Genomic DNA, 25,636 nt, shown 5'->3' with positions numbered 1-25,636 from the left:
CCTTGCTAGGTTTTAGACTTGCTTACTCACCCCTTTCTTCCTTCTGATATCTCTTTTGGAATGGGAATGTTTATCCTATGCCTGTCCCATCACTGTATTTTGGAAGCATATAACTTTTTTGGTTTCACAGGTTCACAACTGGCGAGGAATTTTGCCTCAGGATGAATCATGTCTCACCCACATCTGATGTAGATGATGTTTAGATGAGAGTTTGGACTTTAGACATCAAAGTTGATGCTGGAATGAGTTAAGACTTTTGGTGCTATTGGGATGGAATCATTGTATCTTTGCATGCAAGAAGGACATGAATTTTGGGAGGCCAGTGGCAGAATGCTATGAACTGAATTGTGTCCCCCCAGATTCATATGTTGAAACCTCAATTCCCAATGTTACAGTATTTGGAGATGGGGCCTTTGTAATTAAGGTTAAATGAAGTGATAAAGATGAAACCCTAATCTGATAGGATTGGTGCCCTGATAAGAAAAGAAAGAGAGAGATTTCTCTCTCTTTCTCTCTAAACACATGCAACAAGGAAAGGCCATGTGAGCACACAGAAAGAAGGCAGCCATCTGCAAGCCAGGAAGAGAGCCAGAAACTGAGTCCGCTGGCACCTTGATCATGGACTCCCCAGCCTCCAGATCTGTGAGAAAATAAATCTTGGTTGCTTAAGCCAACCAGTATTTTGTCACGGTAGCCTGAATAGACCAACATAAGTTCTAAAACTGCTGTTTGGTTTTTCTTTCTCTCTTCTGTTTCTCTGCTGAGATTTTCTAATTTTTCATTTGTTTCAAGCGTGTTTGTAATTGGTCACTGCAGCGTTTTATGATGGCTGCTTCAGAAATTATTTGTCAGGAAATTCTAACATCTCTGTCATATCTGTTTCGGCATCTATTGATTTTTTTGATTCAATTTGATCTTCCTGCTTGTTGGTATGACAAACAATTTTCTACTGGAACCTGGACATTTTGTGTATTATGTTGTGAGACTCTAGATCTTATTTAAACCTTCTATTTTAGCTGGCTGTTTTTTTTTAAACACATTAATCTTAGTTTCCTTTTTAATTTTATTTATTTATTTATTTTTTTCCCCAAAGCCCCAGTAGATAGTTGTATGTCATAGTTGCACATCCTTCTAGTTGCTGTATGTGGGACGCGGCCTCAGCATGGCCGGAGAAGCGGTGCGTCGGTGTGTGCCCGGGATCCGAACCCGGGCCGCCAGCAGCAGAGGACGCGCACTTAACCACTAAGCCACAGGGCCGGCCTAGCTGGCTGTTTTTTAATGCTGCTGTGGCAGGAAAAGATGCAGACAGCCTCTGTACAGGTTTGGGTAGAAGTCCAGGTTCCCCACTCAGCATCCATCTACACAAGGGTGCTTGGGGCTCCTTGTTCCTACTGGGTGGGTGCAGACTTCCAGCTCCATACTAGGCCTCCACTGACACCACGTGGGGTAGGATGGCCTCATTACCACTTAGCGGTGGCAAAAGTCTGAATTTCCACTGAGCCTCCTCTGACACAACTCCGGCAAGGAGCAGGAGGCACCTGTTAACTGCTGGATTAAGGTGGAACTCCAGGCTTCCCATGTGGCCTCCAGCACACTATGGGGAATGGGCGTCATTACTTCCCAGCAGGAACGAAGGTCCTGGCTCTCTCTGTACTTGACCTTCTCTGATGCCACTCCACTGGTGGGTTGGGGCACCTGCTGAGGGTGGAAGTCTAGGCTTTCCACTCTCTTTGCTGGGTGGGATGGGGCTGCAATTTTTCTGTAGTGTTTGACTGGAGTAGAGCAGTTATTGTCTAAAAGTTGTCTGTCTTGATAGGCTGACCCTTTTCCTGGTCCTTTCGCTAGAGAGCACACAGGCTTCTGCTATTGTTACTGTTTTTTGTCTGTGCCCATTGGCATTTCCGAGTCACGAGCTTCTTTAGTTCCAAGTCTGAGATGTAAAAGGCAAGAAGAAAACCTGAAAACTCACCACTGGGTTATCCCTTGGGTCTCTGGTCCCAAGGTCTGTCTGCCTTATTCTCTCTTTCAGATTCTTCCTATATTTATTTTATATGTAATATCCAGGGTTCTAGTTGTAGGTAGTGGGAGGAATAGGGAGAAATACGTCTCCATTTCCCTGGAACCAGACACCCCCCAGATGTGTTTTTTATTATTTTGTATACTTCCTGGGGTTTGTTGAGCCTCTTAAATCTCTAAACTTCTGTCTTTCACCAAATTTGAGGCATTTTGACCATTATTCTGTCTAATAGTTTTCTGTGCAATCCTCTCTTTTCCATCTGGACTTCTAATTCTATGTATTGTAACTTTTAATATAACACCTCAGATCCCTAGGGGTGTCTTCATTTTTTAAAAAAATTGTTTTCCTTCTCTGTTCCTTATATTGGATAATTTTTATTGCTCTGTCTTCAAATTCATCGACTCTTTTGTCATTTCCAATCTGCTATTAAGCTCATAGAGTAAACTTTTTATTTAGTATATTATAGATGTCAGTTTTAGAACTTGTATTTGGTTCTTTTAAATAGTTTCAATGTCTCTGCTAAGATTTACTCTTAGTTTTTTCATTACAAAATATTACATTTTTTCATTTACACCCTTAAGCATAGCCGTAATAGCTGCTTTAAAATCCTTATATGCTAAACCAGCATCTAATCCTCTTGGGGTCATTCTGCATTGATTGTATTTTCTCTTGATTATGGATCATTATTTTTCCTGTTTCTTTTACATTCAATAATTTTGAATTGTTCCCTGGATATTTCTGTGTTATATTGCAGAGATTTTGGATTCTGTTAAATTTAGAGGGTTAATTTTTTTTTTTTAATCCAGTTAATTTGACTGAGCTCAGACTCCACCCTCCATGTTTCCTATGGTAGCAGAAGCTGAAATGCCAAGTGGTTCTTTTACTTTGATTTACTTAGTAAGTTAGACATTTGGGTAGAGTTTACATACATGTCTTTACATCAAATTTGGGCCTCCATCTCTGTGGCTCTTTCCTTTCCAGGATTTTACACCTCACTGTCCAGCTGCTGCTTGGACAGCTCCAGACTGTTCTGGTTCTTCAAGCCAGGGACACTGAGGGATCCACCTGAGCCTCAGCCATCTCATCCTTCTGACTCTCAGCTTTTAAGTGAAAAACCATTTTCTTTATCCAAGTGCCAACTCCCTTCTAGTCTCTTCTTGTATTGTTCACTCTCCAGTGCCTTCAGGGACTTGTTTTTATATGGTGACCAGAGTTGGTAGTTGTTACCTAGGAACAGCCAGTCTGCCATTACTGGCAGAGGAACGTCTTCGGTTCCAAAGGTTTCATTTTATATTACTCCTATCGTTCCAAAGGGATTAGGAGAGGTAAGCTTGTGTGATGAGCCAAAAATTAGGCTGGATGGAAATCATTCATTTTTTTCCAAACTATGATCTTCAAATGCCATAGAGAGATAAAATATACATTTATTTCAGGGAAGCAGTGTAATAGAAAGGGACTCTTGCCAGGATTATTTAAATCACTTGCTGTCATGGGGTGGCTGTGCACTTCAGTTCTTGGGACAAAACCTTCAAAAGATCCCTAAGGCATCTTATTTGGAAATCACTGATTCGTATTCCTGAAGGAAAATGAATTGTTCATGTCCCCAAGAGGAAAACGAGTTGCATAACTTAAAATTATGCCACTCTTTGCACATGAAAATTATTCTCTTGATTTGATGAAAGATAAAACACTAAACATCAGAGGTAGTTATTTTTTCCATAATTAGTTAAATAAGTTCAAGTCAACGTGATATTTGGATTTTATGGCAATAATGGTGTGCAGGGCAGGCAGCACAAAAGCAATGCTGGTAAAGGAAAATATGTGACTCTCTAATCCTCCTTAACTAAATTATCTCATATTCAACAACCCACCCACTGCAGTTAAATCATTTGTCACATTCAAAGCTAAATACGCATCTGATAGGATCTTTTCACTTCTACATTCAATCAAGCCAAATAAGATCAATTAGTGTATAGATATGTATTTCTTGAGATTTTGAACTCTCATGCCAAATTTCTTTTCATCTGACTGATATTTTGAAGAGTCGTTTGATTTAGATGTTGATTGTTTCTTTATATTTGCTGTTAATGTCATTACTATCATATAAAAAGCGATTAGAAGGAATTTATTCATATATCATGTTTGTATACAGTTGACCAAGAGCCAGAAAACTGCACACACTTCCTCTTTCCTCAGCTTCTATGGTTTCAACTCAGGACATAATAATTTTAAGAGAAGAAATGTTATTCAATTAAGTGTTTTTCTTACTTGTCTTTCATCTTTTGGATTTACTAAAAATAGCTGCTTGGCCAAGTAGTTCACTTATACCAGGGGCATCTGAGCATGCGGAGGCTAACTGTGATAGTATAATGGGTTTCAAATTACCCAAACCAACAGTCCTCTGCTATTAGGAGACAAAGGAATGCAAATAGGTGTCATTATTCTAATGAGCCACATGCTCTGGCTTCTCTAATGCAGAACTGAATTAACAGACATTCCTGTTATTGCTCTCTCTACTCTCAAGAATTCAAACAAATGTTGAAATTAGCCTTAGCTTATAGAGGACTAGTCTGTAAGGAAATTCCTTAAGGATAATAGCATGGCTTACATTTGGAAGCAAGTGCTTAAACAAATAAAGACTATTTAGAAAAGAAAAAAAACTTTTTTTTTTTGCTGTGGAAGATTCACCCTGAGCTAACATCCATTGCCAATCCTCTTCTTTTTTTTTTACTTGAGGAATATTAGCCCTGAGCTAACATCTGCACCAATCTGCCTCTATTTTTTGTATATTTTATGCCCCCACAGCATGGCTGGTGAGTGGAGTAGGTCTGCGCCCAGGATCCAAACCTACAAACCTGGGCCACGTAAGTAGAGCATGCAGAACTTGAACCACTTGGCCATGGGGCCAAGCCCAAAACTTAATTATTTTTATTCATTTTATTTGTGGAATGACGCATTAAATATTAGATTAAGTCATAAGACAACATCTGGATTCATGAAAATATATACTAAATTAGACATGGGCACCTCTTAGATAGATATCCAGTGGAGAGAATTTCAGAAAATCGGGGTAAATCTCCCTATCATAAGCTATTAGTGCATTCAAACGTGTGGAATTATGACTCCGCTACTGCATTCATCATGCCCAGCAGAGCGACTCAGCATGAGTGTGGGTGATCTAGAACACAGGTTTCAGGGTGCCTGATGTGCAAACGTTACAGTCTGTGAGGTCTTAGAAACACACTGAAGTTTTACCTGTGTTGTGTCTGAGTTTAGATACATTAGTTAACCTTGATTACTATTTAACAGATACTTTGGGTGTGTTCTGCATTCTGCTAGGTGCAGTGAGAAACACAGAAGCATGAATGGTGCTCTGCTTCCAAGGAGTTGCTGATGGACACATTGGGTAATCGGGTTACATACACTTGTGCAGCTCAAAGTGACTTGGAATTCACAGAGGGGGAAGCTCATCATGGGACTGATGTTTTGAACTGAGCCTGGAAGGATGTGAATAGAAGGTGTACTGAAAATGAGGACAAAGCACAAATGACGGGGATCAGTTAGTGGAGGTGGGGAAGTGACAGGATGGCATTACAACCCAGACAGGAAGGCCCTTAAATATGAAAGTGTAAAAGTAGTAGGTAGAGCAGTGATGTTTGTGGAGCAAGGGGAGGATGTGCTGAAATCACTATTATGGGGGTGAAACCAAGAGCTAGGCATTGCTGTGAAGACGAGAAGTGATGAGAGCTGAAGGCAGGGTGGTGGCCAGATGTGATAAGGGGATATATAGGATCAAAGAGGGACATGAGTCAAAGAGGGCATCATGATTTTAAGACCATGTGACTTGGGAAATACTATTTTCCATGAAGAAATTGGAAGTAATTGAGACAAACTGCTGGTTTGGAGGTAAGAAAACTAATCAGTTTATGAGAGGATGGGAAATTACATGGAGGGGTGTCATTCTAACCTTTTGCTCTGCTTCTCACTCTTCTCCACACGGGGAGTACTTTTTCTGCTAGGAGGGTGACAGTCCTTTGTCCTTCTTCCCTGATTTTGACCCATTTAACTCCATAGGTGCAGAGAGCACAGTCTCTGATTTGCTCTCTCTCAGACCAGTCAGGCAGTGAACTAAAGTAGTTTTACAAGGACTTAACTGTGGGTGGTAATGGGCCATTTGACTAGCAAACCTGTCTTCCAACGTAGCTTCTGTAGCTTCGTTGGTAACGGGGCAGAGATGTTATCTGTTCATCTCCATCTGCTGAGAGCTGCACTTACCTCTCAGTTGATTCTGGGCAAGGAAAATGGTGTGACAAAGCCCCATCAATCTAATTTTTACCTGCTGAATTTAGAGCAGGGATATTGGGTGTCCATAGGCCTTTAGAGATAACATATCTACAGACACTTATCTTTCACAAAGTTTCTAATCTAGATTGTGCAATCCATGTGTCAGGTGTTGACTTGGTTTTCATCTCAGAGGACTGAGGCTCAGGGAGGTTGAGGGACCTGCAGAAGGTCCCACAGGCGATGGGTGGTGAGGTCTTCTGAGGCTCTACTGGCTCCCAGTTTTAGAAGAGAGGAAGGCTGAAGACACGGGTCTCAGAGAACTCAAATCCTGTACGTTTTCAGATCACCAAAATTCCAATTATTCGTTGCATCCTAATCTGCATTTCTTCTAACACCATAGGCAATGAACATGCAGAGCAAAACGGGTTTGCTTTGCACCCACAATTAGAAAGTGAATTCAGGTAGAAAGATCTTTTCCTAAGACTGGATTTGGCACCAAGGAGAAATCCTTCCCAACATAGGGTTGTGTTCCTTATAGCTACTATTTATGAAGCACATACTGTGTGTCAGGCATATGCTAAATACTAGACATTCATGAATACATTTTGCCCTCACAGCACACCTAGGAGATGGGTATTATTTCCCTCAACCTACAGATGGAGAAATAGAGGCATAGAGTGAAAGATGTTATTGAAAGTCAGAGTCATGCCATCATATTCCCCTCATAGTCAGGCAAAGACTCATCGCTTCTGAAAGGCTTTGTAAATAAGGGACTGATAGTGCCATCGACCCCTGCTGTTCAGGATTTGCAATATTAGAAGAGGACAGACAGCAAGTAGCAACCCAGGGGAAGGAGCCCCTCGGAAATCGGTGATGAATTCCCAAGTTGGTTGTGAGTGAAAACGTTTCAAACCTTCTTGCCAGGCTCCGCTGATGTACAGTTTGAGGAGGGAGAGCATTATGTTTCCGGAGCTGTAAGTCATGACAAATGATAGCACGGCAAACCTGATTGCGTCATTTACTGTTGTCCCAGCTAAGAAATTGAATGCCACGCCACTGACACAAAGAGAAGAATTTAGTGCATCTAAATGTCCGTGCTGAAATGCTCAGGAGTGGTCATTTATTCCCACCCTTAATTAGATGAGAGCAGAACTCAGCAATGTTGAACTGACACGCCAGAGGCACGCTGTCGCTTATTGCAATTATTAATGCTCTTAATGTTATTGATATCAATAGGTCATTTAATACTCACTAAGTTTGAAAAGCAAGATCATATGAATTCTTACGCATTGCAGGTGACATTCATACATCGCTTTGTGATTTCAAGTAACTTTTATCTAGTTGCAATTATTATTTTATTGGGTCCTTACAGTAAGATAAGTATTGTAATTCACTATACCCCTAACAATGGAGAAGGAGGCTTGGAGTACTCATGTCCAGGGAGCCTGCAGGTCACAGAGCCAGCCTCCTCCCCAGCTAGCAATCCCTGCAGCACTGGCTTGCTTCCCTGGTCAACATGCCACTTAGCCTCAGAGCCCAAGGAGAGCCATCTCTAACCATGTGCCGTCCCTAATCCCACCATGGAAAGTGATACCCAGCCCTGTAGTCAGGAGAGCAGACGAGGTGGGGGTCCATGCCCCTCACAGGCCTGTCCCAGCCTCCACACCCACGTCTGTGCCTCCACCACCCCACGACTTCCATTTGCATCCTCACGTCTGCACTCGGCCTCCCTCCAGAACTCCAGAGGAGGCACCTGCACCCCTAGACCTCTTCCACTCTCCAGAACACCCCCTGTGTCCTCATGTCCTCCCTCTCCTCCATCTCACCCGCTCTTCACCCCTCTTCCTTTCTTCCTTGAGCAGACCTGGCACCGAGTAGACAGATCCATGAGGGAAGTGTGTTTCCTGTGCTCTGTACTCCCTTTACACACATGTCCACCTGCCCAGATGTTTCCTAACTCTCAGAACTGACTGCGGCTACTAAGACCTATTGCCCCGAGGTTTGAGCTCCTTTTTGAGCTTCAAGATTTACGTTTTCCAACCTACTTGCATCTTCCAAGGGTCCTGGGGACCCCCTTACTTCTCTTGGCCAGAGTCAGACTCACAGCTCCCTGTGGATTGGGAAATAAAATAGGGGGTGTTAAGGGACATCTGCAGCCCTCCTCACTGTGAGCATGGCCATTGGGGGAGGCTAGCTTCACAGCACAGCAGCTCTCCCTGGTACGAGGCAGATGAGCTGGGAGAAGATGAAGACAGGTGCACATGGAAGCTGCCTGAGCCAGTCTAGGGACAGCAAGAAGCCAGGGGACGCTGCCTCATTACCATCTACCGTTTGCTCCACACTCCCAGCCCTGGCCAAAATCCAGTGGGCTGCTCAGTCTGTGTCTGAGAGCCATGGCTATTCCATATTCAGGGTCCTGTAGCATTTACATAATAGGAAGAAGATAGCAATCTCACTGTCATTTATGTAGAACTCAGGGAGTCATCAGAGTCTCAGCATATGCCCAGCAGTGCCCGTGACCAGACATTTAGAAAGCAGCTTGCCAAAATGGAGAGCAACCTCCGCCGCCATGCCTTCATCACATGGGCTGCATGTCCCCCAGTAGAGAAGGGAAATTACAGCAGAACGCACTTGTGTCAGGAGAGCTCCATGCTATCCATGTGAAAAACACACTTCTACGTTACCTACAACTGGAAAACAGAATGTCCTATTAATTTAAAAACATGACAAGAATACCCCTCAACATCCACCTGCAATATGAGTGTAGCATCCACGGCATCTCATCCATAGCTGTCATAGAGTCTCCTCTACTTACCTCTGTTTCATATCTTACTAATATGCAGATAACTATGAGAATCATATCACTAATTCTCATGGTTCTGACCCCACCTTCACCAAGCAACCTTTTGATAAGTTGGCCTCCGCTGTGGCATTTGCTCAGGGATGGGGTGCACTGGGTATTGGAAAAGAGTGTTGAGTATCATACATCTAGGGGGAGAACATCTAGCAAAAGATAGAAAATGATACAGCTTTATTTCAGTATAGAAGACTGTTTTGTGTTGGTGTCAGCCTATTAAAAGTGATATCTGAGACACTCACCTGGAACCATACTACTTGCTGTGAGCCCCACAGACATTTCCCCTAGCAGAGCCAGTGTTGTGGCTGGACCAGCCCAGGTTCTTATTATGATTGTAGGACGCACCTCAGCAACAACCATCAGGGAACTTGGAAAAAACATGGTTTATTACTCACAAGTCTCAGAGGGTACATGGCACACCCGGGGCCACACTGGGAGGTTGCGGATAGAGAGTAGAGAGAGAGAGACAGAGAGTGGAGACCTGGGTTCTGCCTCTACTAGAGTTGAGGGTGGGGTGCCTAGGGTTGCACGGATTCACTCTTTATTGGTGAATTTAAAACATAAGAGAGGAAATTAGGGCACAAGAAGGGAAAACAGGGTCACTCGAGCGGTCAGTTATCCAGGTCACCCAGGGCTTTCTAAAAGGGGAACTTCATGGGTGGGGCAGCCTGGCTCTTTATCTAGGTTGTGTAGCTGGCAATGTGTTTATTTAAGATGGATATCTTTGAAATGGATCCCTCGGCAATCCAAAGCTTAACGTCAGGCACTTACATTACAGTCAAAAAAGCTTATTATCAGGCACTTACACTACAAAGACCTACATACACGGGGAGACACATCATGTCCCTGATTAAAAAGACTCAATACCATAAGATGTCTGTCTCCCCAGTCTATAATCTATAGATCCAATTCAGTTCCAATATAAAGTCTGATCAGAGTATTTTGAAGGAAGCCTGATAAGCTGATTCTAATATGTATAGGGATGAGCAGAGGGCCAAGAACAGCAGGGCCCCCTGAAGAACAAAAGGGGGACCTCGCCCTTCCAGCTTTGGTGTCTTCCAAAATCTGTGCAATTAAGACAGGTTGGATTGAAACTGGAATAGAAAAATGGAGCAGAGCAGAGAACTCAGCAAAGAGAAAACCTGTGCCTGATGGAAAATCTTATTTGGCAGAGCAGGCCCTGCAAATGAGTGGGTGGGAGGTATGGCTTAATGATTTCCATGGCAACACAGAAAACCATGTGGAGAAAATGCGATTGGATACTTATGTGCGAAAATACATACAGAAGTCAACTCCAGGTGATTAAAGCCTTAACGGAGAAAGACGACGCATTCCAACTCTTACAATGCACGTGTGATGTATCGTGACCTTGGAACAGGGAGGGCCTTTGAAATAAGACACAGAAAGATGAAAAGTTTTATAAACTTGACTAATTAAACTTAATGTTTATCAAAAAAGAAAAAACCATGAACGAAGTGGAATAGCCACAAACTTCGAGAAGATATTTGCAACACAGAACAAGAAGAATATGTATCAGAATATATAAAGAAAACGTGATTAAAGTGGGTAAAAAACATGAACAGATTTCACAAAGAAGACATAGGCAAAGCCAAAAAGGACTTTGTTTAGTGACTCCCGCCCAGAAGGTAAGACTACAAAGCAAACAATGCAACAATTATCATAAAACTCAGAATACCACCTTCTGGGGAGAAGGTGAGCTTTCGGTGAGTCGTGCCTGGAGGGAAGGTTCTGGTATCTTTCTCTATATTAAGCTCAGTGTTTGCTACATACATGCCAGTTGTATTATTTTTTCAACTGTTATGAATACTCTTTTGCATGTAAAGCAAGAATAAGGATAGTGACGTACATTAGCAAGGGAACTTTCACACTTTAGTAGAACTCTTGATCGTTCAAGAGACCGTTTTTCTGGCTCCTACACGTGTAGATCTCCGATCCGAGCAGTTTTGCTTGTAAGACCTACCAGAATGGCTGCTCCAGGGACTCATTCACAGTGCAGCCAGCCAGCCTTGCCTACCAGAGAGTCCCAGAGCACGCTGTGTACCTACAGACGCCATCCCTGCCAGCACTGGCAGCAGATCTCTGCAGCTCATCCTCCGTGTCCTGAGACATCTGCAGGTTTCTCACCTGGGAGGGTGCCCGGTTCTGTTCAGTCTGGAGTTAGGGTCGTGCTCTGCCTAAGTAGCTGGGAGAGAAGCATACAGCCTTGTTCAGAAGGTGTCCAAGTGCTGGATGTGGCGTCCATGCAGATTCCCGGGCTAGACTCTGGGCAGGTGTGCTGGTTGACCTTCAGGAGCCTCAAGAGACAACTGCAGCAGATGGGTCCTCGGTTCCTTAAAGCAAACTGGGTTTTGGTCTCACCACCCCTACAGAACCACTCTTGCCTAGGTGGCAGATCCCGCTCGGTCCCGTGGCCACTCCTCAGCCATCATCTGAAGCTTGTGACACAGGCCTCCAGACAGCACATTCTCCATGCCTTCCTATTGCAGTGGCCGCTGCTTGGGTGGCTCTGCTGTTCCCTCCCCACCTTCTCAAACTCTAGACCCTGCAGCACCTAGGAAGTCAGGCTGTACCGCTTCTTTCCTCCACCCCCACCCCCTCCCCAGGTGACCTCACTAAACCATGCTTCAGGTGACATCTGTATGCTGGTGACTCAAGAAGTCTCATCCTCTCCCAGGACATTCCCCTGCACTCCTGACCTGTATAGCCAACTGTCTGTTCAGCATCCCCAAGCGGACCCCTCAGAGGCTGCTCTACTCGGACACAGCAGCACCTGAACTGCTGCTGTTTCACCAGAAGCTGGGTCCTTCCAGAATCTTTGCCACTCTAGTAAGTGCAAATGACCCGTCCAGATGCCAGCCTGGCTTCCTTCTTCCTCTCGCAGCTCACATCTGATTCGACAGCTGATTGGATGAGCTTTTCCTTTGAAATATATCCCTAATTTCTCCTCTTTTCTCCACTTCCAACCACTATCTTCTCTCACCTGGATTACTTTAGTATTGCCCTAAGTAGTCTTTTGTTATTTTTTTCCCTTTCCCACCTACATTCTATTCTCCCATCTTAGCCAGAGGGATCCTTTTACAGCATAAATTAGAATATATCACTTATTGCTTAAACTCCCAGTGTCGTCTTGGCTAGCTCAGAGTAAAAGTCAAAGGCCTTAAACTGGATTTGAGGCCCTGTTTTAGCTGGTCTTTCCCTCTGCCCTCTGCCTTCTCTGTCCAGCCACACTGCCCACTTGGCTTCTTCTAGGGCATTGTGGGCACGTGCGTTCCTCAGGACCTTTGCACATAACAGTGCCCTTTGCTGGGATGTTCTTCCTCTTTAGAGCCATGTGACCAGCTCCTGCACATCCCTTGGGTATCTAAGTTAGGCCTTCCTGGACTACTCCATTTAAAATCACATCTCTTCCTGCTTCATAGCTTGTATTTCTCCATAGTGCTTACTACCACCTCACATATTTCATGTTTTACATATGATATTTGTCTCCCTTCTCCGGGAGAGAGACTTCTGTCTGTTTGTTCTCCATCTACCTGTTCTAGTTCTCTATTGCTGCAATGACAAGTTATCACAAACTTAGTGGTTTAAAACAACACATTTATTAACTAAACTTATTGTGGTAATCATTTCATATGTAGATATATATCATATATATCATTATCACATATATCAAATCATTACATTGTACACTTTAAATTTATACAATGTTACATGTCAATTATATCTCAAGAAAGCTGGAAAAAAAATTAAAAGACAGCTTTATTCTCTTACAGTTCTCTAGGTCAGAATACAGTGGGTTTGCCTGCTGTCTCTGCTCTGGGTCTCACAAGGCCAGAACCTCGGTGTTGGCAGAGCTGTGTTCCTTTCTGGGGGCTCTGAGGGCGAGTCCATTTCCAGGCTTGTTCAGGTTGTTGGCAGGGTTCAGGTTGTTGGCAGGATTCCGTTCCGTGTGACTGCATGGTTGAGGCCCCTGATTCCTCGCTAGTTGTCACCTGGGGGCCATGCTCACCTTCACTCCTTGGCTTGTGGCCCCCTTCCTCCATCTGCAAAGCCAGCAATGGCAGGTCGAGTCCTTTATTTGTCCTTCGAATATCTCTGAGCTGGGTCTCTCTAGCTCCCGCTGGAGAAAGTTCTCTGTTTTTAAGGGCTCAAGTGATCATACTGGGGCCCACTGGGATAATCTAGGATAATCTTCTGATTTTAAGGCCCATAGCTTTAATTCCATCTGCACAGTGCCTTTTGCCATGTAATGTAACATTCACAGGTGTAACAGTCACAGGCCTGACACCAGAGGGCAAAGATCCTGCCTGGACACCCTCCCACTGAGACAGCATGGGACCGCAGGACATGTCACTGTTGCAAAGTGGAACCTTTATAGGAATCGATGCAGTGAGGTGCTGCTCTAAGCTCTGTACACATTATGTCATAATGGGGGTCATGTCATGATAGCAGGAGCCCTAAGAAGTAGGTGTTCCTGCCCCATTCTACACATGGAAGAACTGAGGCACAGAGCATAAGGGACTTGCCCAAGGCTAAAGAGCTTGGGAGCCCAGTACTGTGGTCTCAGAGCCCGTGCGATAGTGCACCCTGAAGAGAAATACATCCCAGGAAGTGCTGAGCACTGGTTTCTGAGCACTCAGACCTTTGAAATGGGCAGGACCTGAACTGCGGTGGCATCTGCCCTGGTCTGACCACCCTGCACACTCGTTAGGTTGTTTAAATTTGACTTTCCAATCATCTCTCTTGCTTCTTCTATAAACATCCTTGGTTGTGTCAGGCTGTAAATGATTCCATGTTTATACCACTTTCTGACCCCCACCCAGATGCATACCCTAATTCTGAAGTCGTCTATGTTTGGACCAATGGGACCACCAAGTCGGTGGTGGTGGCAGAAGACGGCTCCAGGCTGAACCAGTATCACCTGATGGGGCAGACGGTGGGCACCGAGAACATCAGTACGAGCACAGGTGAGAGCTGGTGCACGCAGGATGCCACGCTCTGGGAGACACCACACTGGAGGGTGTGCCACCCAAGCACACCCTATCCTGTCCAACTGCGCTCTCCTTACGATCTGGGGCACGGCTGTTGTGCAGTGCTGGCAGCAAGGAACCCTCCACATTGGGCCCCCCTCCCTGCAGCTGCACTCGGAGGCACCAGCTGCCGCGGCTGGCAGCATTAAGGGCCATGCCAGGCGTTAATCTGTGGCGCGTTGGCCCCTGTGTGAGCAGGCCCCAGCAACCACAGGCCCTGCCTGGTGCCCGCATGGACCTGCTTATATAACACAGCCCTGTCTGAGCAGTGAGCACACAGGTGGCAGTCTCTGCAGGGAAGGTAGACGGCTTCCTGCAGATACTCCCATTACCTGCCCCTCTCCCTCATGCTTTGAACATCTCAGAGAAGATTTCCCTGGGGTTACATTTCGGAAAGCACAATCAAGCAGCATAGAAATAGCTGAGCCCTTCCCAAGAAGGAAGCAGGTGCTCTCACTCCCAGTTGCACGGGGCTGGCCTGAGCCCCACAGGGGCAGTACAAGCCTGGCTTCACCTGGTGCAAAATGGGCAGCATGTCCAAAGGAACAAAATCTATCCCCTTCCTCAGCTTGCAAGGTGTGTCCTCGGACACCTCTGGCCACGGGAGGTCCAGCTCTAGTGGTCACAGTCACAAGGTGTGGCTTTGAGCGGGGGAGGGGACTTCAGGGCTCCAGAGAGTCTCCACATGGCAGGCGAGAAAAGCGTACAGGGATGGAGTGAGCCCTGACTGCAGCATAAGTTCTAATCCTCAGAGGATACCCTCAGGGGAGCTCTGGTCACCATCCCTGTTTGTCAGCATTACCAACCCTCAGAGCTGGCAGGAGGCACAGGGACTTTCAATGCATGTCTCCTCTGCACAGGTGCTCGGTAGAGAGGGGAGAAGGGAGAGAGCCTGGCAGGCCTGGGAGGATGGTGGCTTCACCTGTGGTTGCCATGTTAAGGGAAATAGACCCGATTTTATGGGAACAAGTTAAAAGATGGTATGGCAGAAGTTTTGGGTAAAGAATTGTGATGCTAATGAGGGTGCTACAGTTTGGAGTTGTTTCATATGGTTCTTTAAAAATTTATAAATGAGGTTTCTTCCTGTATTTACACTCTAAAAAGATGGACTTTTTCTTTTTAACATCATCTGATATTGCTACACTCAACTCAAAAATAAAACAAAAATAACAGCTACAACAAAAAAGAGTTAAAAGTAGGAGAGGAATTTCAAATCCTACTGCAAAGAAACAGAAAGGCATTTCCCCTCTTCACGTATTCAGGAGAGGCAAAATTGGATCATTATAAAGGGCCAGCCCTTGCTACTAAACATTTCCCACTCCCCTTCTCTCTGTCCCTGTTTGTTTCTGCTGTGAGGAAGCCTGCTCGCCCCTCTCACCGGCTCTCACTCGCCTGGGGCCATGGGGAAAGTATGGCCTGCCACACTGTGCCTCAAGGCACTGCTGAGAATTTTGGTCTCCTTTTCTGTAAGAAGGCAAATTTGATCACATGTGATCTTAATGGTTCCTTCCATCTCTAACGAACGGCGTGCCATGAGAAAAGGCACAGAGGAACACATCCACACCTGGCCTTACCGAGCTCCGGGCTTCAATTCCAATAGCAAGCATCAGAGCCCTGCTATCAGTCTCAAAGGTCCCAACACTCTTCCCAAGCAGCTGGCAGACCACCCCCATATTAATAGTTGGCCCCATCTGGGGTCTGTTGTAGTGGAGGCCCCAAGCCCCTGTTCACAGTTCCCTGGCCACACCATCTACTCCTTGCAATTCAGCCAAAGAACTTTGTGCTCAGTCAGATCACCTGAACTCTGCCTCCACTTCTCAAAGCATCCTTCTCCCCAGGGAGATGCAAATTCAGGTAACAAAGGAGATTCTCGGTTTAACACCCCTTCACACACCCTCCGATGGCAGTCAGCCCCAGCTCCTTACCAGTTCACCATCAGGGCAGCATCGTTCTCAGCAAAGAACGGGAGGTCTCCGCTGGCCTCCCACACAGCCAGGCAGATCCAGAGAAGGCACTGGGGCATCGTCAAGGAAATGCCCCCTCTCCCTTGTAGGCAGCGGACAGGATGAGCTGCCAGGACCTGTGGCTCCTGAAGCTGCTGTTCCTCACCCTCCACCCAGACAAGTGAGCAGGGAGCCTGTGGGGGAACCGTTGCCTGCAGCTCCTTCAAGCCGACCCTGGCTGGGAAATAGGGAGGAAACCCTCCACCCACAACAGGGCTCTGTGATGTCACGTTATATCTGGAGAGGCTAAATCCTGAAATCCTGATGGCAGTAGCAGCGAGGGGGCGGGTGAGAGTGGCACAGATTGTGACCAGGGATTAGGAAACACAGAAATCTGATTTTACCCAGGAAAGGCATCCGCCAGCAAAGAATCTTTGGAGGCTGAGGGTCAAAAGACTTACTTATAAAATGACTGTTAAGGAATCCATGCATCCTCCATCCTCTCTGTCACCCAAACAATACAAATAAATACTTGTCCAATGGGAAGGTGGAGAGAAGTAAGGCTCCCTGACCAAGGGGCAGGAGCCACAGGCAGGATTGAAGGACTGTAGGTGGCTGACCGTTGATTTCCTTACGTGTAGGTGAATACACAATCATGACAGCTCATTTTCATCTGAAGAGGAAGATCGGGTACTTTGTCATCCAGACCTACCTTCCCTGCATCATGACCGTGATCTTGTCTCAGGTGTCCTTTTGGCTGAACCGAGAATCCGTCCCAGCCAGGACAGTGTTTGGTGAGTGTCCCCAAGCCAGGCCAGGACTGGTGTTTTCTGACTGCTTCCAACCACCCTTAAACAACAACAGCAGCCTCTGAACTCCTGGTGCTGCCTCTATTCTGTGACCCAGAAAACCAACGGACCAATTAGTTACGAATTCAGTGTTAAGGATTAGGATTTAGGATTGCTCTCTGAACAAGGGTTTTGGAATAATGCATGGTCTATTCGATCATTATTTCTGTTTTGAAAAGCCTTTTTTTGAAGTTTGAAATCGTCGCAATCTGTCTTACTTGTGATTTTGCTACAGTATTCTCACAACTCTCTTCAACAACTACTTTGTACGTTATCAGTTTCCTTTGAAATGTGCATGGCACTTTAAAATTAAGTCCCAAGCGGTAATCAATATGTCATATGTGATATGAGAATAATAAATTTTATATATGATATCGTATATATTATCATATATATGTACATATACACATATATATGAGATACATATGTATATATGATATCATACATATATGAGAAGAATCCAGAACTACATCATTTGACATCCCTGAGACATAAATTAAGTTTAGTTCAGGAGATACCCTGACACACCACACATAGTCAGTGTTGACTCCTACTTTGAAGCTCATTTTGTCAAATTCAAGTAGTGATACTAAAGTTTTGCAAGTCAGTTGTGATAATGGATGCTCACATCGTTCTAAACTGTAAAGTGCCATTTGCTCCTCAGCTCTTACTATTGCACTTTCCCTTCCAAAGAAGGAAACCATGGCCTGCATTTTATTTTAATGCTCCTGTAGTGTGAAGGATGCCTGAGAGCGAAAGGGCAGGGAGTTTCCAGGAAGTGGCCCAGGATTGCTCCTGTGGGACCATCTCTCTAGCTCCAGTCACACCCCCAGCTTCACTTGCCTCGCCAGATTGAGCTTCAGGAATATTTTGGGGAGGTGTGGATGTTTGCTCATGGCCAGGTAGTCTCTCCCAGCTCTTTAGGGAGGCAGGGAAAAAAATTTAGTTTGGAAAATGCTGCATATTATTGTCTGTTTCCTCTTGAAGATTTCCAATGCACGTTAGGATGTTAAAGGACCCAAGAAGACACAAGAAGCCTATTGAAGGTCATGCGCAGAACACTTCCCTCCAGCACAATAATAAACTGGATTCCTAAGAAAAATCAGATACCTACTGATTTCTCATTAAGCATTAATTTCATGCATGGTACCATGTTCACTGAGTACTTATAAATACCTTTGAAGGATGACATTGGATGAAAACTATGCTGCTATTACACTTTTGGTGCTGTATTGGTTTCCTAGGGTGGCCACAACAAAGTACCATGAACTGGGTGGCCTAAACAACAGAATTAATTATCTCACAGTTCTGGAGGCTACAAGTTCAAAATCAACACATTGGCAGAGCTGGTTCCTTCTGAGGGCTGTATGGGGAGGATCTATTCCGGGCCTCTCTCCTAGCTTCTGGTGGTTCCTTGGCTGGTGGCAGCATAATTCTAATCTTCACGTGGGGTTCTCCCTGTGTGCGTGTGAGACACCAGTCATATTGGATAAGGGCCTGCCCTAACAACCTCATTTTAACTGGATTACTTCTGTAAAGACCATATTTCTAAGTAAGGAGACATTCATAGGTTCTGAGGTTAGGACATCAACATATGAATTTAAAGGGGTCATAATTCAACCCGTAACAGGTGCGCTGCAGTCACACCCCATGCACACAGTGCAGATTCCTGCAGACAAAATGCAGTAAAAAGGAAGGCACAGAGCACATGGAAGCCACGTGGGCTGGAAGGGTCCAGCAGACCTGGGCTGGATATGGGTTTCATTTGCCAGCAGGCTATTTGGGTATATTGGGTATTTTTTTTAAATATTTAAGCTCCTCACCTGCAAAATGGGGATAATTACACCATCCAGAATGTAGCTTAGATCAGAGTCTGCACTCAGTAGGTGCCTTGTACATGGTCATAATCTGTCAGTCCTAGAGAACGTCCCCTCTAAGGGATCTGGCCTTGCTGGATGGTCTCTGCAGAGTTTCCCAGAAGCCAAGATAGACAGCCACAGGCACCTTGCATGGCAGCCTCGAGGGGACATGGATTCCTCTTGGAGGGAGTGAGGTGCCCAGACCCAGATTCAGACCCTGTGCTTCTGTTGCACCCTGGCTCCTGGGAGTCTGCAGGGTGCGTTAGTCCTCAGGGAAGAAAGTCTGTCTCACTGATCTGCCTCGAGCCCACTGCTTGGAAGGTGCACAGAAATCTTTGTGAAGCACCTCACTAGATGCTGCGTGAATGTCACTGCCCTTTCTCAGTTAGCTGTTGCCCCAGAGCCACGAAGAAACACCACTCCTTTGACCCATCTGTGTTGAGCACCAGCTGTTTGGACGTGGTAGGGGATGCATATAAATCAGACCCACATCCCTGACCTCTCCGGTTTATATTCTAGAGGAAGGAGACAATCGACAAGATAAAGTAAGCAATATTTTAAATGCTATGAACATGTTAAGTGTGATGAAAACTGTAGAGCAGGAGGTCTGGGCTGGGGATAAAAGTGACTGGTTCCTTCCCTGTCTTTGTCTATCATGTTCAGGGGTGTCATACCGGAGTCCGGGTGCTGGTACTGATCCCTGTTTCCCTTCCCCTCTCACCCCCATCACTGACAACCACAGGGGTGACCACAGTGCTGACCATGACGACCCTCAGCATCAGTGCCCGGAACTCTCTGCCCAAGGTGGCCTACGCCACAGCCATGGACTGGTTCATAGCCGTGTGTTACGCTTTCGTGTTCTCCGCGCTGATCGAGTTTGCCACAGTCAACTATTTCACAAAGAGAGGCTGGGCCTGGGATGGCAAAAAAGCCTTGGAAGCAGCCAAGGTCAAGGTACTGACTTCATTTTCCTCCTTATTCCCTTCTTTCGGATTCTCTTTTCTGAGAAAATGTGCCTGATTCTATGTCCAAATATAAGACAGGGTGTTTCTCCTCCCTCCCCGCAAAATGATCCCTTCTCTTATGTTCAAGGTCCTTACAAAGACTTACTTATAATAGGTCCTGTTTCAACTTTATTTTGAATCTCCAGCTTTATTCAAGTGAAAGGTCTGATGTCATGTGAATGGGCTTGTTTATACTCAGGCCTATTATTTTTGCTAAAGTCCCTTCTGCCTGTTCAGGGACTACCTGTCCAGTTTTGAACTGTACAGTCCATTCCTCTGCTCCCTCCTTCACCATGTCACCGTGCAGTATATCTTTTGCAAGGTGGCTTTAAGGTCGTGAAGAGAGCACGTGACTTATTGGAAGCAGCACATCAAGAAAAACACACCCAGTTCCACTGGCGAGATGATGTGGCTCGCTTAAACGACGCACATGAGTTATGGTGGAAGCATTACTGTGTTCAAAGAAATGAATTGTTGAGTATTTGGAGGGTTATTGGTGCCTAAATCTAAGAAATATTTGAAGAAAAAAGGTTGCACAACATTCCAAGCCGTACTATGTCCTTGAGGAGATGAGAATAACATACATGGAATAGAAAATAAAACAGCACATGATAAACTGCTAATTATCCCATGCATAAAACAAGTAAGCACATCCTTTGCTCTGAGAGAAGAGCTGGCCAGAGTTATCAGAGTAGCCTTGAAAGTAAAACTTAGTTTCTTCTTTGAAAAATCAGCATGAAGGGAGCCCTAGAAGGCTTTATGGAAGACTGGAGTTATATGTCCTGACCTCCCAACCAGGCCCACAGACCAGTAATGGCAACCCAAGACACTCCATTTCTGTGGAGGGCACTCAGCTCTGTCGAATCGATGGCCCCCTGCTTGCTTTTTGCATTTAACACTGCTGTTTCCTTTCCTGTGAAAAGTCAGAGGTTCTGACTTGACCTGGCCCCTCTGATTCTTCCCACCTCCAAGCACCATGAGTCTCCTCCCATGCCCAAGTTTCAGTCATGGAAGACCCACTTCCAAGTCCAGCTCACCCACTTGGAGAAAGGCCTAGCGGGACCCATTCTGGGTCCCCTTGAGGAGAAGGGAAGGGAGGGGAGGGTCTTGACAAGTAGAAACCCCTGGGGTGGGTGTGTTTTGAGAGGTGGGAGTGGTTGAACAGGAGTGAGCTGACTGCAGTGGACGATTGGTGGGGAGCTGGGAAAACATTTGTAGAGGCAGGACATCCTCAGACTGTGGGGATTCTTGACAGAAGTGTCTGGACTTGATTATACCAACAGAAGGCGTCATGGAGGATGTTTGTGGGGGGAGGAACAAGAATAGAGTCTGGGGAGAGGGAGCTTCCCAACACCCAGCGCTGTGTTGCTGGAAGGTTAATGTTTGCTAAGGGCCTGGGTCTTGGATGGCCATGTGACAGCGGACTGGAGATAGCCAAGTCTGAAGTGGGAGAGCAGTTGGGAGTCTATTGCAGGAACTGAGGCCATCAGGCCCATGACTGTGAGTCTAGGAGGAAGGTGAAACCCGGGGGTCAATGGAGCGCCCTAAAATGTTGTTGGATGGGCTCGTCATCATGGTCCGCTACCGTGTTCACACTCAGCCACACTGTTGTTACTACTTACCATAGATCTTAATGGAGACTTGGGTGGGGAGGAAGGGATGAAGGGAACATGGATTGTCTAATCCCAGATTACCACTGATTTTCTAGAACAAGCAATGTACCTCAATAAATCTTGTGGAACTTCAAGGCTAAGTGTCATTCGCTAGAAGGCTGTGTGCTGGGAATCCCACCCCTTAGGCCAGAAAGGCTCCATGCTATAGAAGCACCGGGGCATCTCTAGGCATCCAGGCAGGCAAATCACACTGTTATAGACACGGTAGTGAGCATGAATAAGTAAGCATAGTGTTAGATTACTCCTGTAAACTGACTTTTACTTAGAAATAGAGACAACTTGAAAAATAGACTGTATTCACCATTGTTACATGTTGGGATCTCCAGAAGCAAATGCCAGGTCAGAGTTTGAGGTGCAAGATAGTTATTAGGGGTAAACACCTGTGAAAGGACAGAGTTGAGGAAGCAGGATTCGGTAGAGGAAGAAGTTGAAGTTGCCCTTGAAGGAGCCAGAGATGGAGGCCATCTGCTGGCAACTCTGCCTGCAGCTGGGCAGCAAGTCCAACCTAGAAGGAGGACCAGGGGCACATGTCCAGGACCACCACAGCCATTGTGACTGTGCTGAGTCCTGTGTTGCTGCTCATCCCCCAAGTAAAACACATGCTATCAGACAGATTAGTGTCTCTTCTAACGTGTCTGCTCTTACCCGGGTTATACCAAGAGATGAAAGCCATTCACAGCAGTAAGTTAGCTAGTCAGTCATGTTTATTGGTTTCTTCTGGTGGACTAGCATGAGTGCTCACATGATCACGGGTATTGCAAATAGCCGTAGTATATCTGAGGAGTGGCCCACGAGGTCCCTACTCTGGCCTGAGGACTATCGTGGCCTCCTTACCACGTCCCCAGGTAGTCATTGTGCTCCCTGCATCTAGTTCCAAATTTCTTCTTTCTCTCTTTTCACTTGCTTTCTCTGGCTCCTTGCTCCATGCTCTTCCTTTCTGCTTTTTATCTTTCCCATAGTTTTAATGGTCAATATATATATACACATCAATATATATAGATATATAATTTTATATATAAATAAATATATTTAAATAGAGATATATAAAATATATATCTAAAATATATAAAACATTTTTATTTTATATATTATATATTTTTTATATATTTTATATATATTATATACTTTTTTATGTACCTCAATTTTATATATGTACCTCAATAAATCTTATATATATAAAATATATAATATATATTATATAATTTTTATATATTATATAACATATATTTTATATATTATAATATATTTATAATATATTAATATAAATATATTTAATGTATATATAAACTGTAGTCTTATATATAAACTGTACATATACTATATATATAACTTATGAAGTTAGTTATACATAAACTGTAGTCACAATGCTGTACATTACATCCCAGGACTTATTTATCTTAGAACTGGAAGTTTGTACCTTTTAACCACCTTCATCCATTTCTCTCATACCCCACACCCCACTTCTGGGAACCACCATTCTCTTCTCTGTATCTGTGAGTTCTGGTATTGTTTTTTGGTTTTTTTTTTTAGATTCCACATATAAGTGAGATCATACAGTTTTTGTCTTTCTCTGCTTGACTTATTTCACTTAGCATAATGCCTTAAATTAGGTCCATCCATGTTGTCGCAAATGGCAGGATTTCCTTCTTTTTATGGTTGTATAATATTCCATTGTGTATATACATACCACATTTTCTTTACTCATTTATCTGCTGATGGACACTTAGGTTGTTTCCATGTCTTGGCTTTTGTAAATAATGCTGCAGTGAACATGGGGGTGCCGATATCTTTTCTGAGATAGTGATATATATTTTCTTTAATTTACTCTCCTGTGTTTTCCAAATTTTATTTAATGAGACTATATTACTTTGGTAATGGAATATAATTTTTTCCAATATTTAATTATGCAAATTTTCAAACACATACCAATGTTTAAAGAATTTTACAATGAAAATCTGTCTATAATTAACATTTTTATGCTTGTGTCATCTCTATCATCTATCATCTATTCATCTATCCATCCATCCATCCATCCACCCACCCTCAATCCATCTGTAAATCCATCTTATTTTTTGATGCATTTAAAGTGAATTTCAGATGACAGTTCTTTTCCCACTAAATACTTGAGCCTGCATATAACTAGAGTTCATTGTTTGTTTATTGTTTGATTCTTTCAAAGTGAAATTTACGTAGCATGAAATGCACAGATACTAAGGGTACATTTGCTGTGTTTGATAAACATGTTCACCTGTGTAACCCAAATCCCTATCAAGATGGAGAATATCACCAGCATTTCTAGTAGTTCACCATTGCCACTTTCCAGTCAGTTCCCATCCCCACTTCAACAAAGGTAACCACTATTCCAAGTTTCTCCACCATAAATTACTTGGCCTGTTGTAGAGTTTCATATCCAAGACTGGCTGTGTGGGGTTATAGGCTTAGAAGTCTGTGGAGGACTGCCCTCGGGCAGAGCTAAGCTGATGTTTCTCTATCTCTCTTTTGAGAAAAAAACCTTTAGAAGTGAGCTCACAATTACCCACAAATGGCATGCTCTTACATTCTTATCATATTTTTCAGAAAAAGGAACGTGAACTCATACTAAATAAGTCAACAAATGCTTATACTACTGGGAAGATGACCCACCCCCCCAACATCCCAAAGGAACAGACCCCAGCAGGGACCTCGAATGCGTCTTCAGTCTCAGTAAAACCTTCTGAAGAGAAGACTTCTGAAAACAAAAAGACTTACAACAGCATCAGCAAGATTGACAAAATGTCCCGAATTGTATTCCCAGTCTTGTTTGGCACTTTCAACTTAGTTTACTGGGCAACATATTTGAATAGGGAGCCGGTAATTAAAGGGGCTGCCTCTCCAAAATAGCCCACCACACTCCCACACTCCAAGAGAGCCATACTCCCAGTGGAATGGCACCAAGGGGAGGTGGAGCGTAGAGGGACTTTCCATATTTGGGCACTATCTTTCAGGAAATTTTTGCATGTTTAATAATATGTACAAATAATATTGCCTTGATGTTTCTGTATATAATGTCAGATGTTTCAAAGATGTCACATTGATAAACAAAGCAAACAACTTTCTAGAAAAACAAGAGACAATGGCTCTGACACTCAGATGCTCAGTATCTTACAGTGATAGTTTACAAACAAGATAAGTATATTTTTAACTGTTCAAAGTGTTACCTAACAATGTTTTTTATACTTCAAATGTCATTTCATACAAATTTTCCCAGCAAATAAATATTTTAGGAAATGCTCCATGATTATTACTTGACCAAATCTCTCAAGAAACAAAGATCACAAAGAGCACATTTTTCATTAAAAAGGAAACTGTGGGCATTTATGTACAAAATTAATTGCCTTTGATAATTCTTACTGTTCTGAAATTAGAAAGTACTGCATGATCTTACATTAAAAAATAGAATAGGCACACATTTATGTGAACAAATTTAATAACAGGAATACATAGTATGTTAGATTAACACATAAAATATTTCCCCAAGGAAAAATTTAACTGCTTAAAAAATGTTTTGTTTTTTTTTTTTGGAAAAATAAACTTATTTCTCTCCCCCACCGACTCCCCCCACTAACTGAACAATGACCAAGAAAGAAAAGGAGATGTTAAAACAGAAAGTGGTGTGACGGCAGTCTTGGCTTTTGGCCCATGCGTCCACTGTCTGAAACACTGACCACCTCTTGCTGCAGCCAGTGTGTCGTGCTTCAGTGGTGAGAAATTGTGAGTTACTTTCCTTTTTATTTCCTTGTACGTATTTCATGATTGACTTATTGCTCTGTTAGCTTTTGTATATGAACCTTAAATGTTCACTAAAAAATAAAAAATGAACTGATCTTGTGGATAAATGTCATTTTTTGAAAATAATTTCATATTTTGGTGGACTCATTTCCAAAAAGTGACATAAAGGGAACTCATCGTGAAATTGCTTGGAGAAAAACCTCTTACTTGGCGGCTAACCTCTGTTCCAGTCTAATTCCCTGGAGTAGCATGTGGAGAGAAAGCTGATTTCAATCACAGTGAGGGTGAACAGGTAAAACCAGAAGTTCTTTCCCATCACATATGTCTTCACGGTG

The 25,636-nt window shown here is 44.0% G+C and overlaps 1 protein-coding gene across 3 annotated transcripts in view; it reads left to right on the top strand.

Moving 5' to 3' along the window:
* GABRA5 (gamma-aminobutyric acid type A receptor subunit alpha5) overlaps positions 1 to 25,396 on the top strand; it is an 86,726-nt gene extending 61,330 nt beyond the window's left edge. For all 3 annotated transcript variants that reach the window (XM_087428805.1, XM_087428804.1, XM_004421909.2), the window contains 4 exons: positions 14,000 to 14,143; positions 16,791 to 16,943; positions 19,599 to 19,810; positions 24,111 to 25,396. In XM_087428805.1, the coding sequence (XP_087284931.1) occupies positions 14,000 to 14,143; positions 16,791 to 16,943; positions 19,599 to 19,810; positions 24,111 to 24,413 (812 nt within the window). In that variant the 3' untranslated portion in view covers positions 24,414 to 25,396. The remainder of the gene's footprint in view (positions 1 to 13,999; positions 14,144 to 16,790; positions 16,944 to 19,598; positions 19,811 to 24,110) is intronic.
* Positions 25,397 to 25,636: the final 240 nt, after the last annotated feature.

This window comes from Ceratotherium simum, chromosome 3, assembly GCF_057802395.1.
Source record: "Ceratotherium simum simum isolate JZ-2026a chromosome 3, ASM5780239v1, whole genome shotgun sequence".
Lineage (NCBI taxonomy): Eukaryota > Metazoa > Chordata > Mammalia > Perissodactyla > Rhinocerotidae > Ceratotherium > Ceratotherium simum.
Note: the sequence above shows the minus strand (reverse complement) of the source record. Positions and strands in the feature narration are given on the sequence as shown.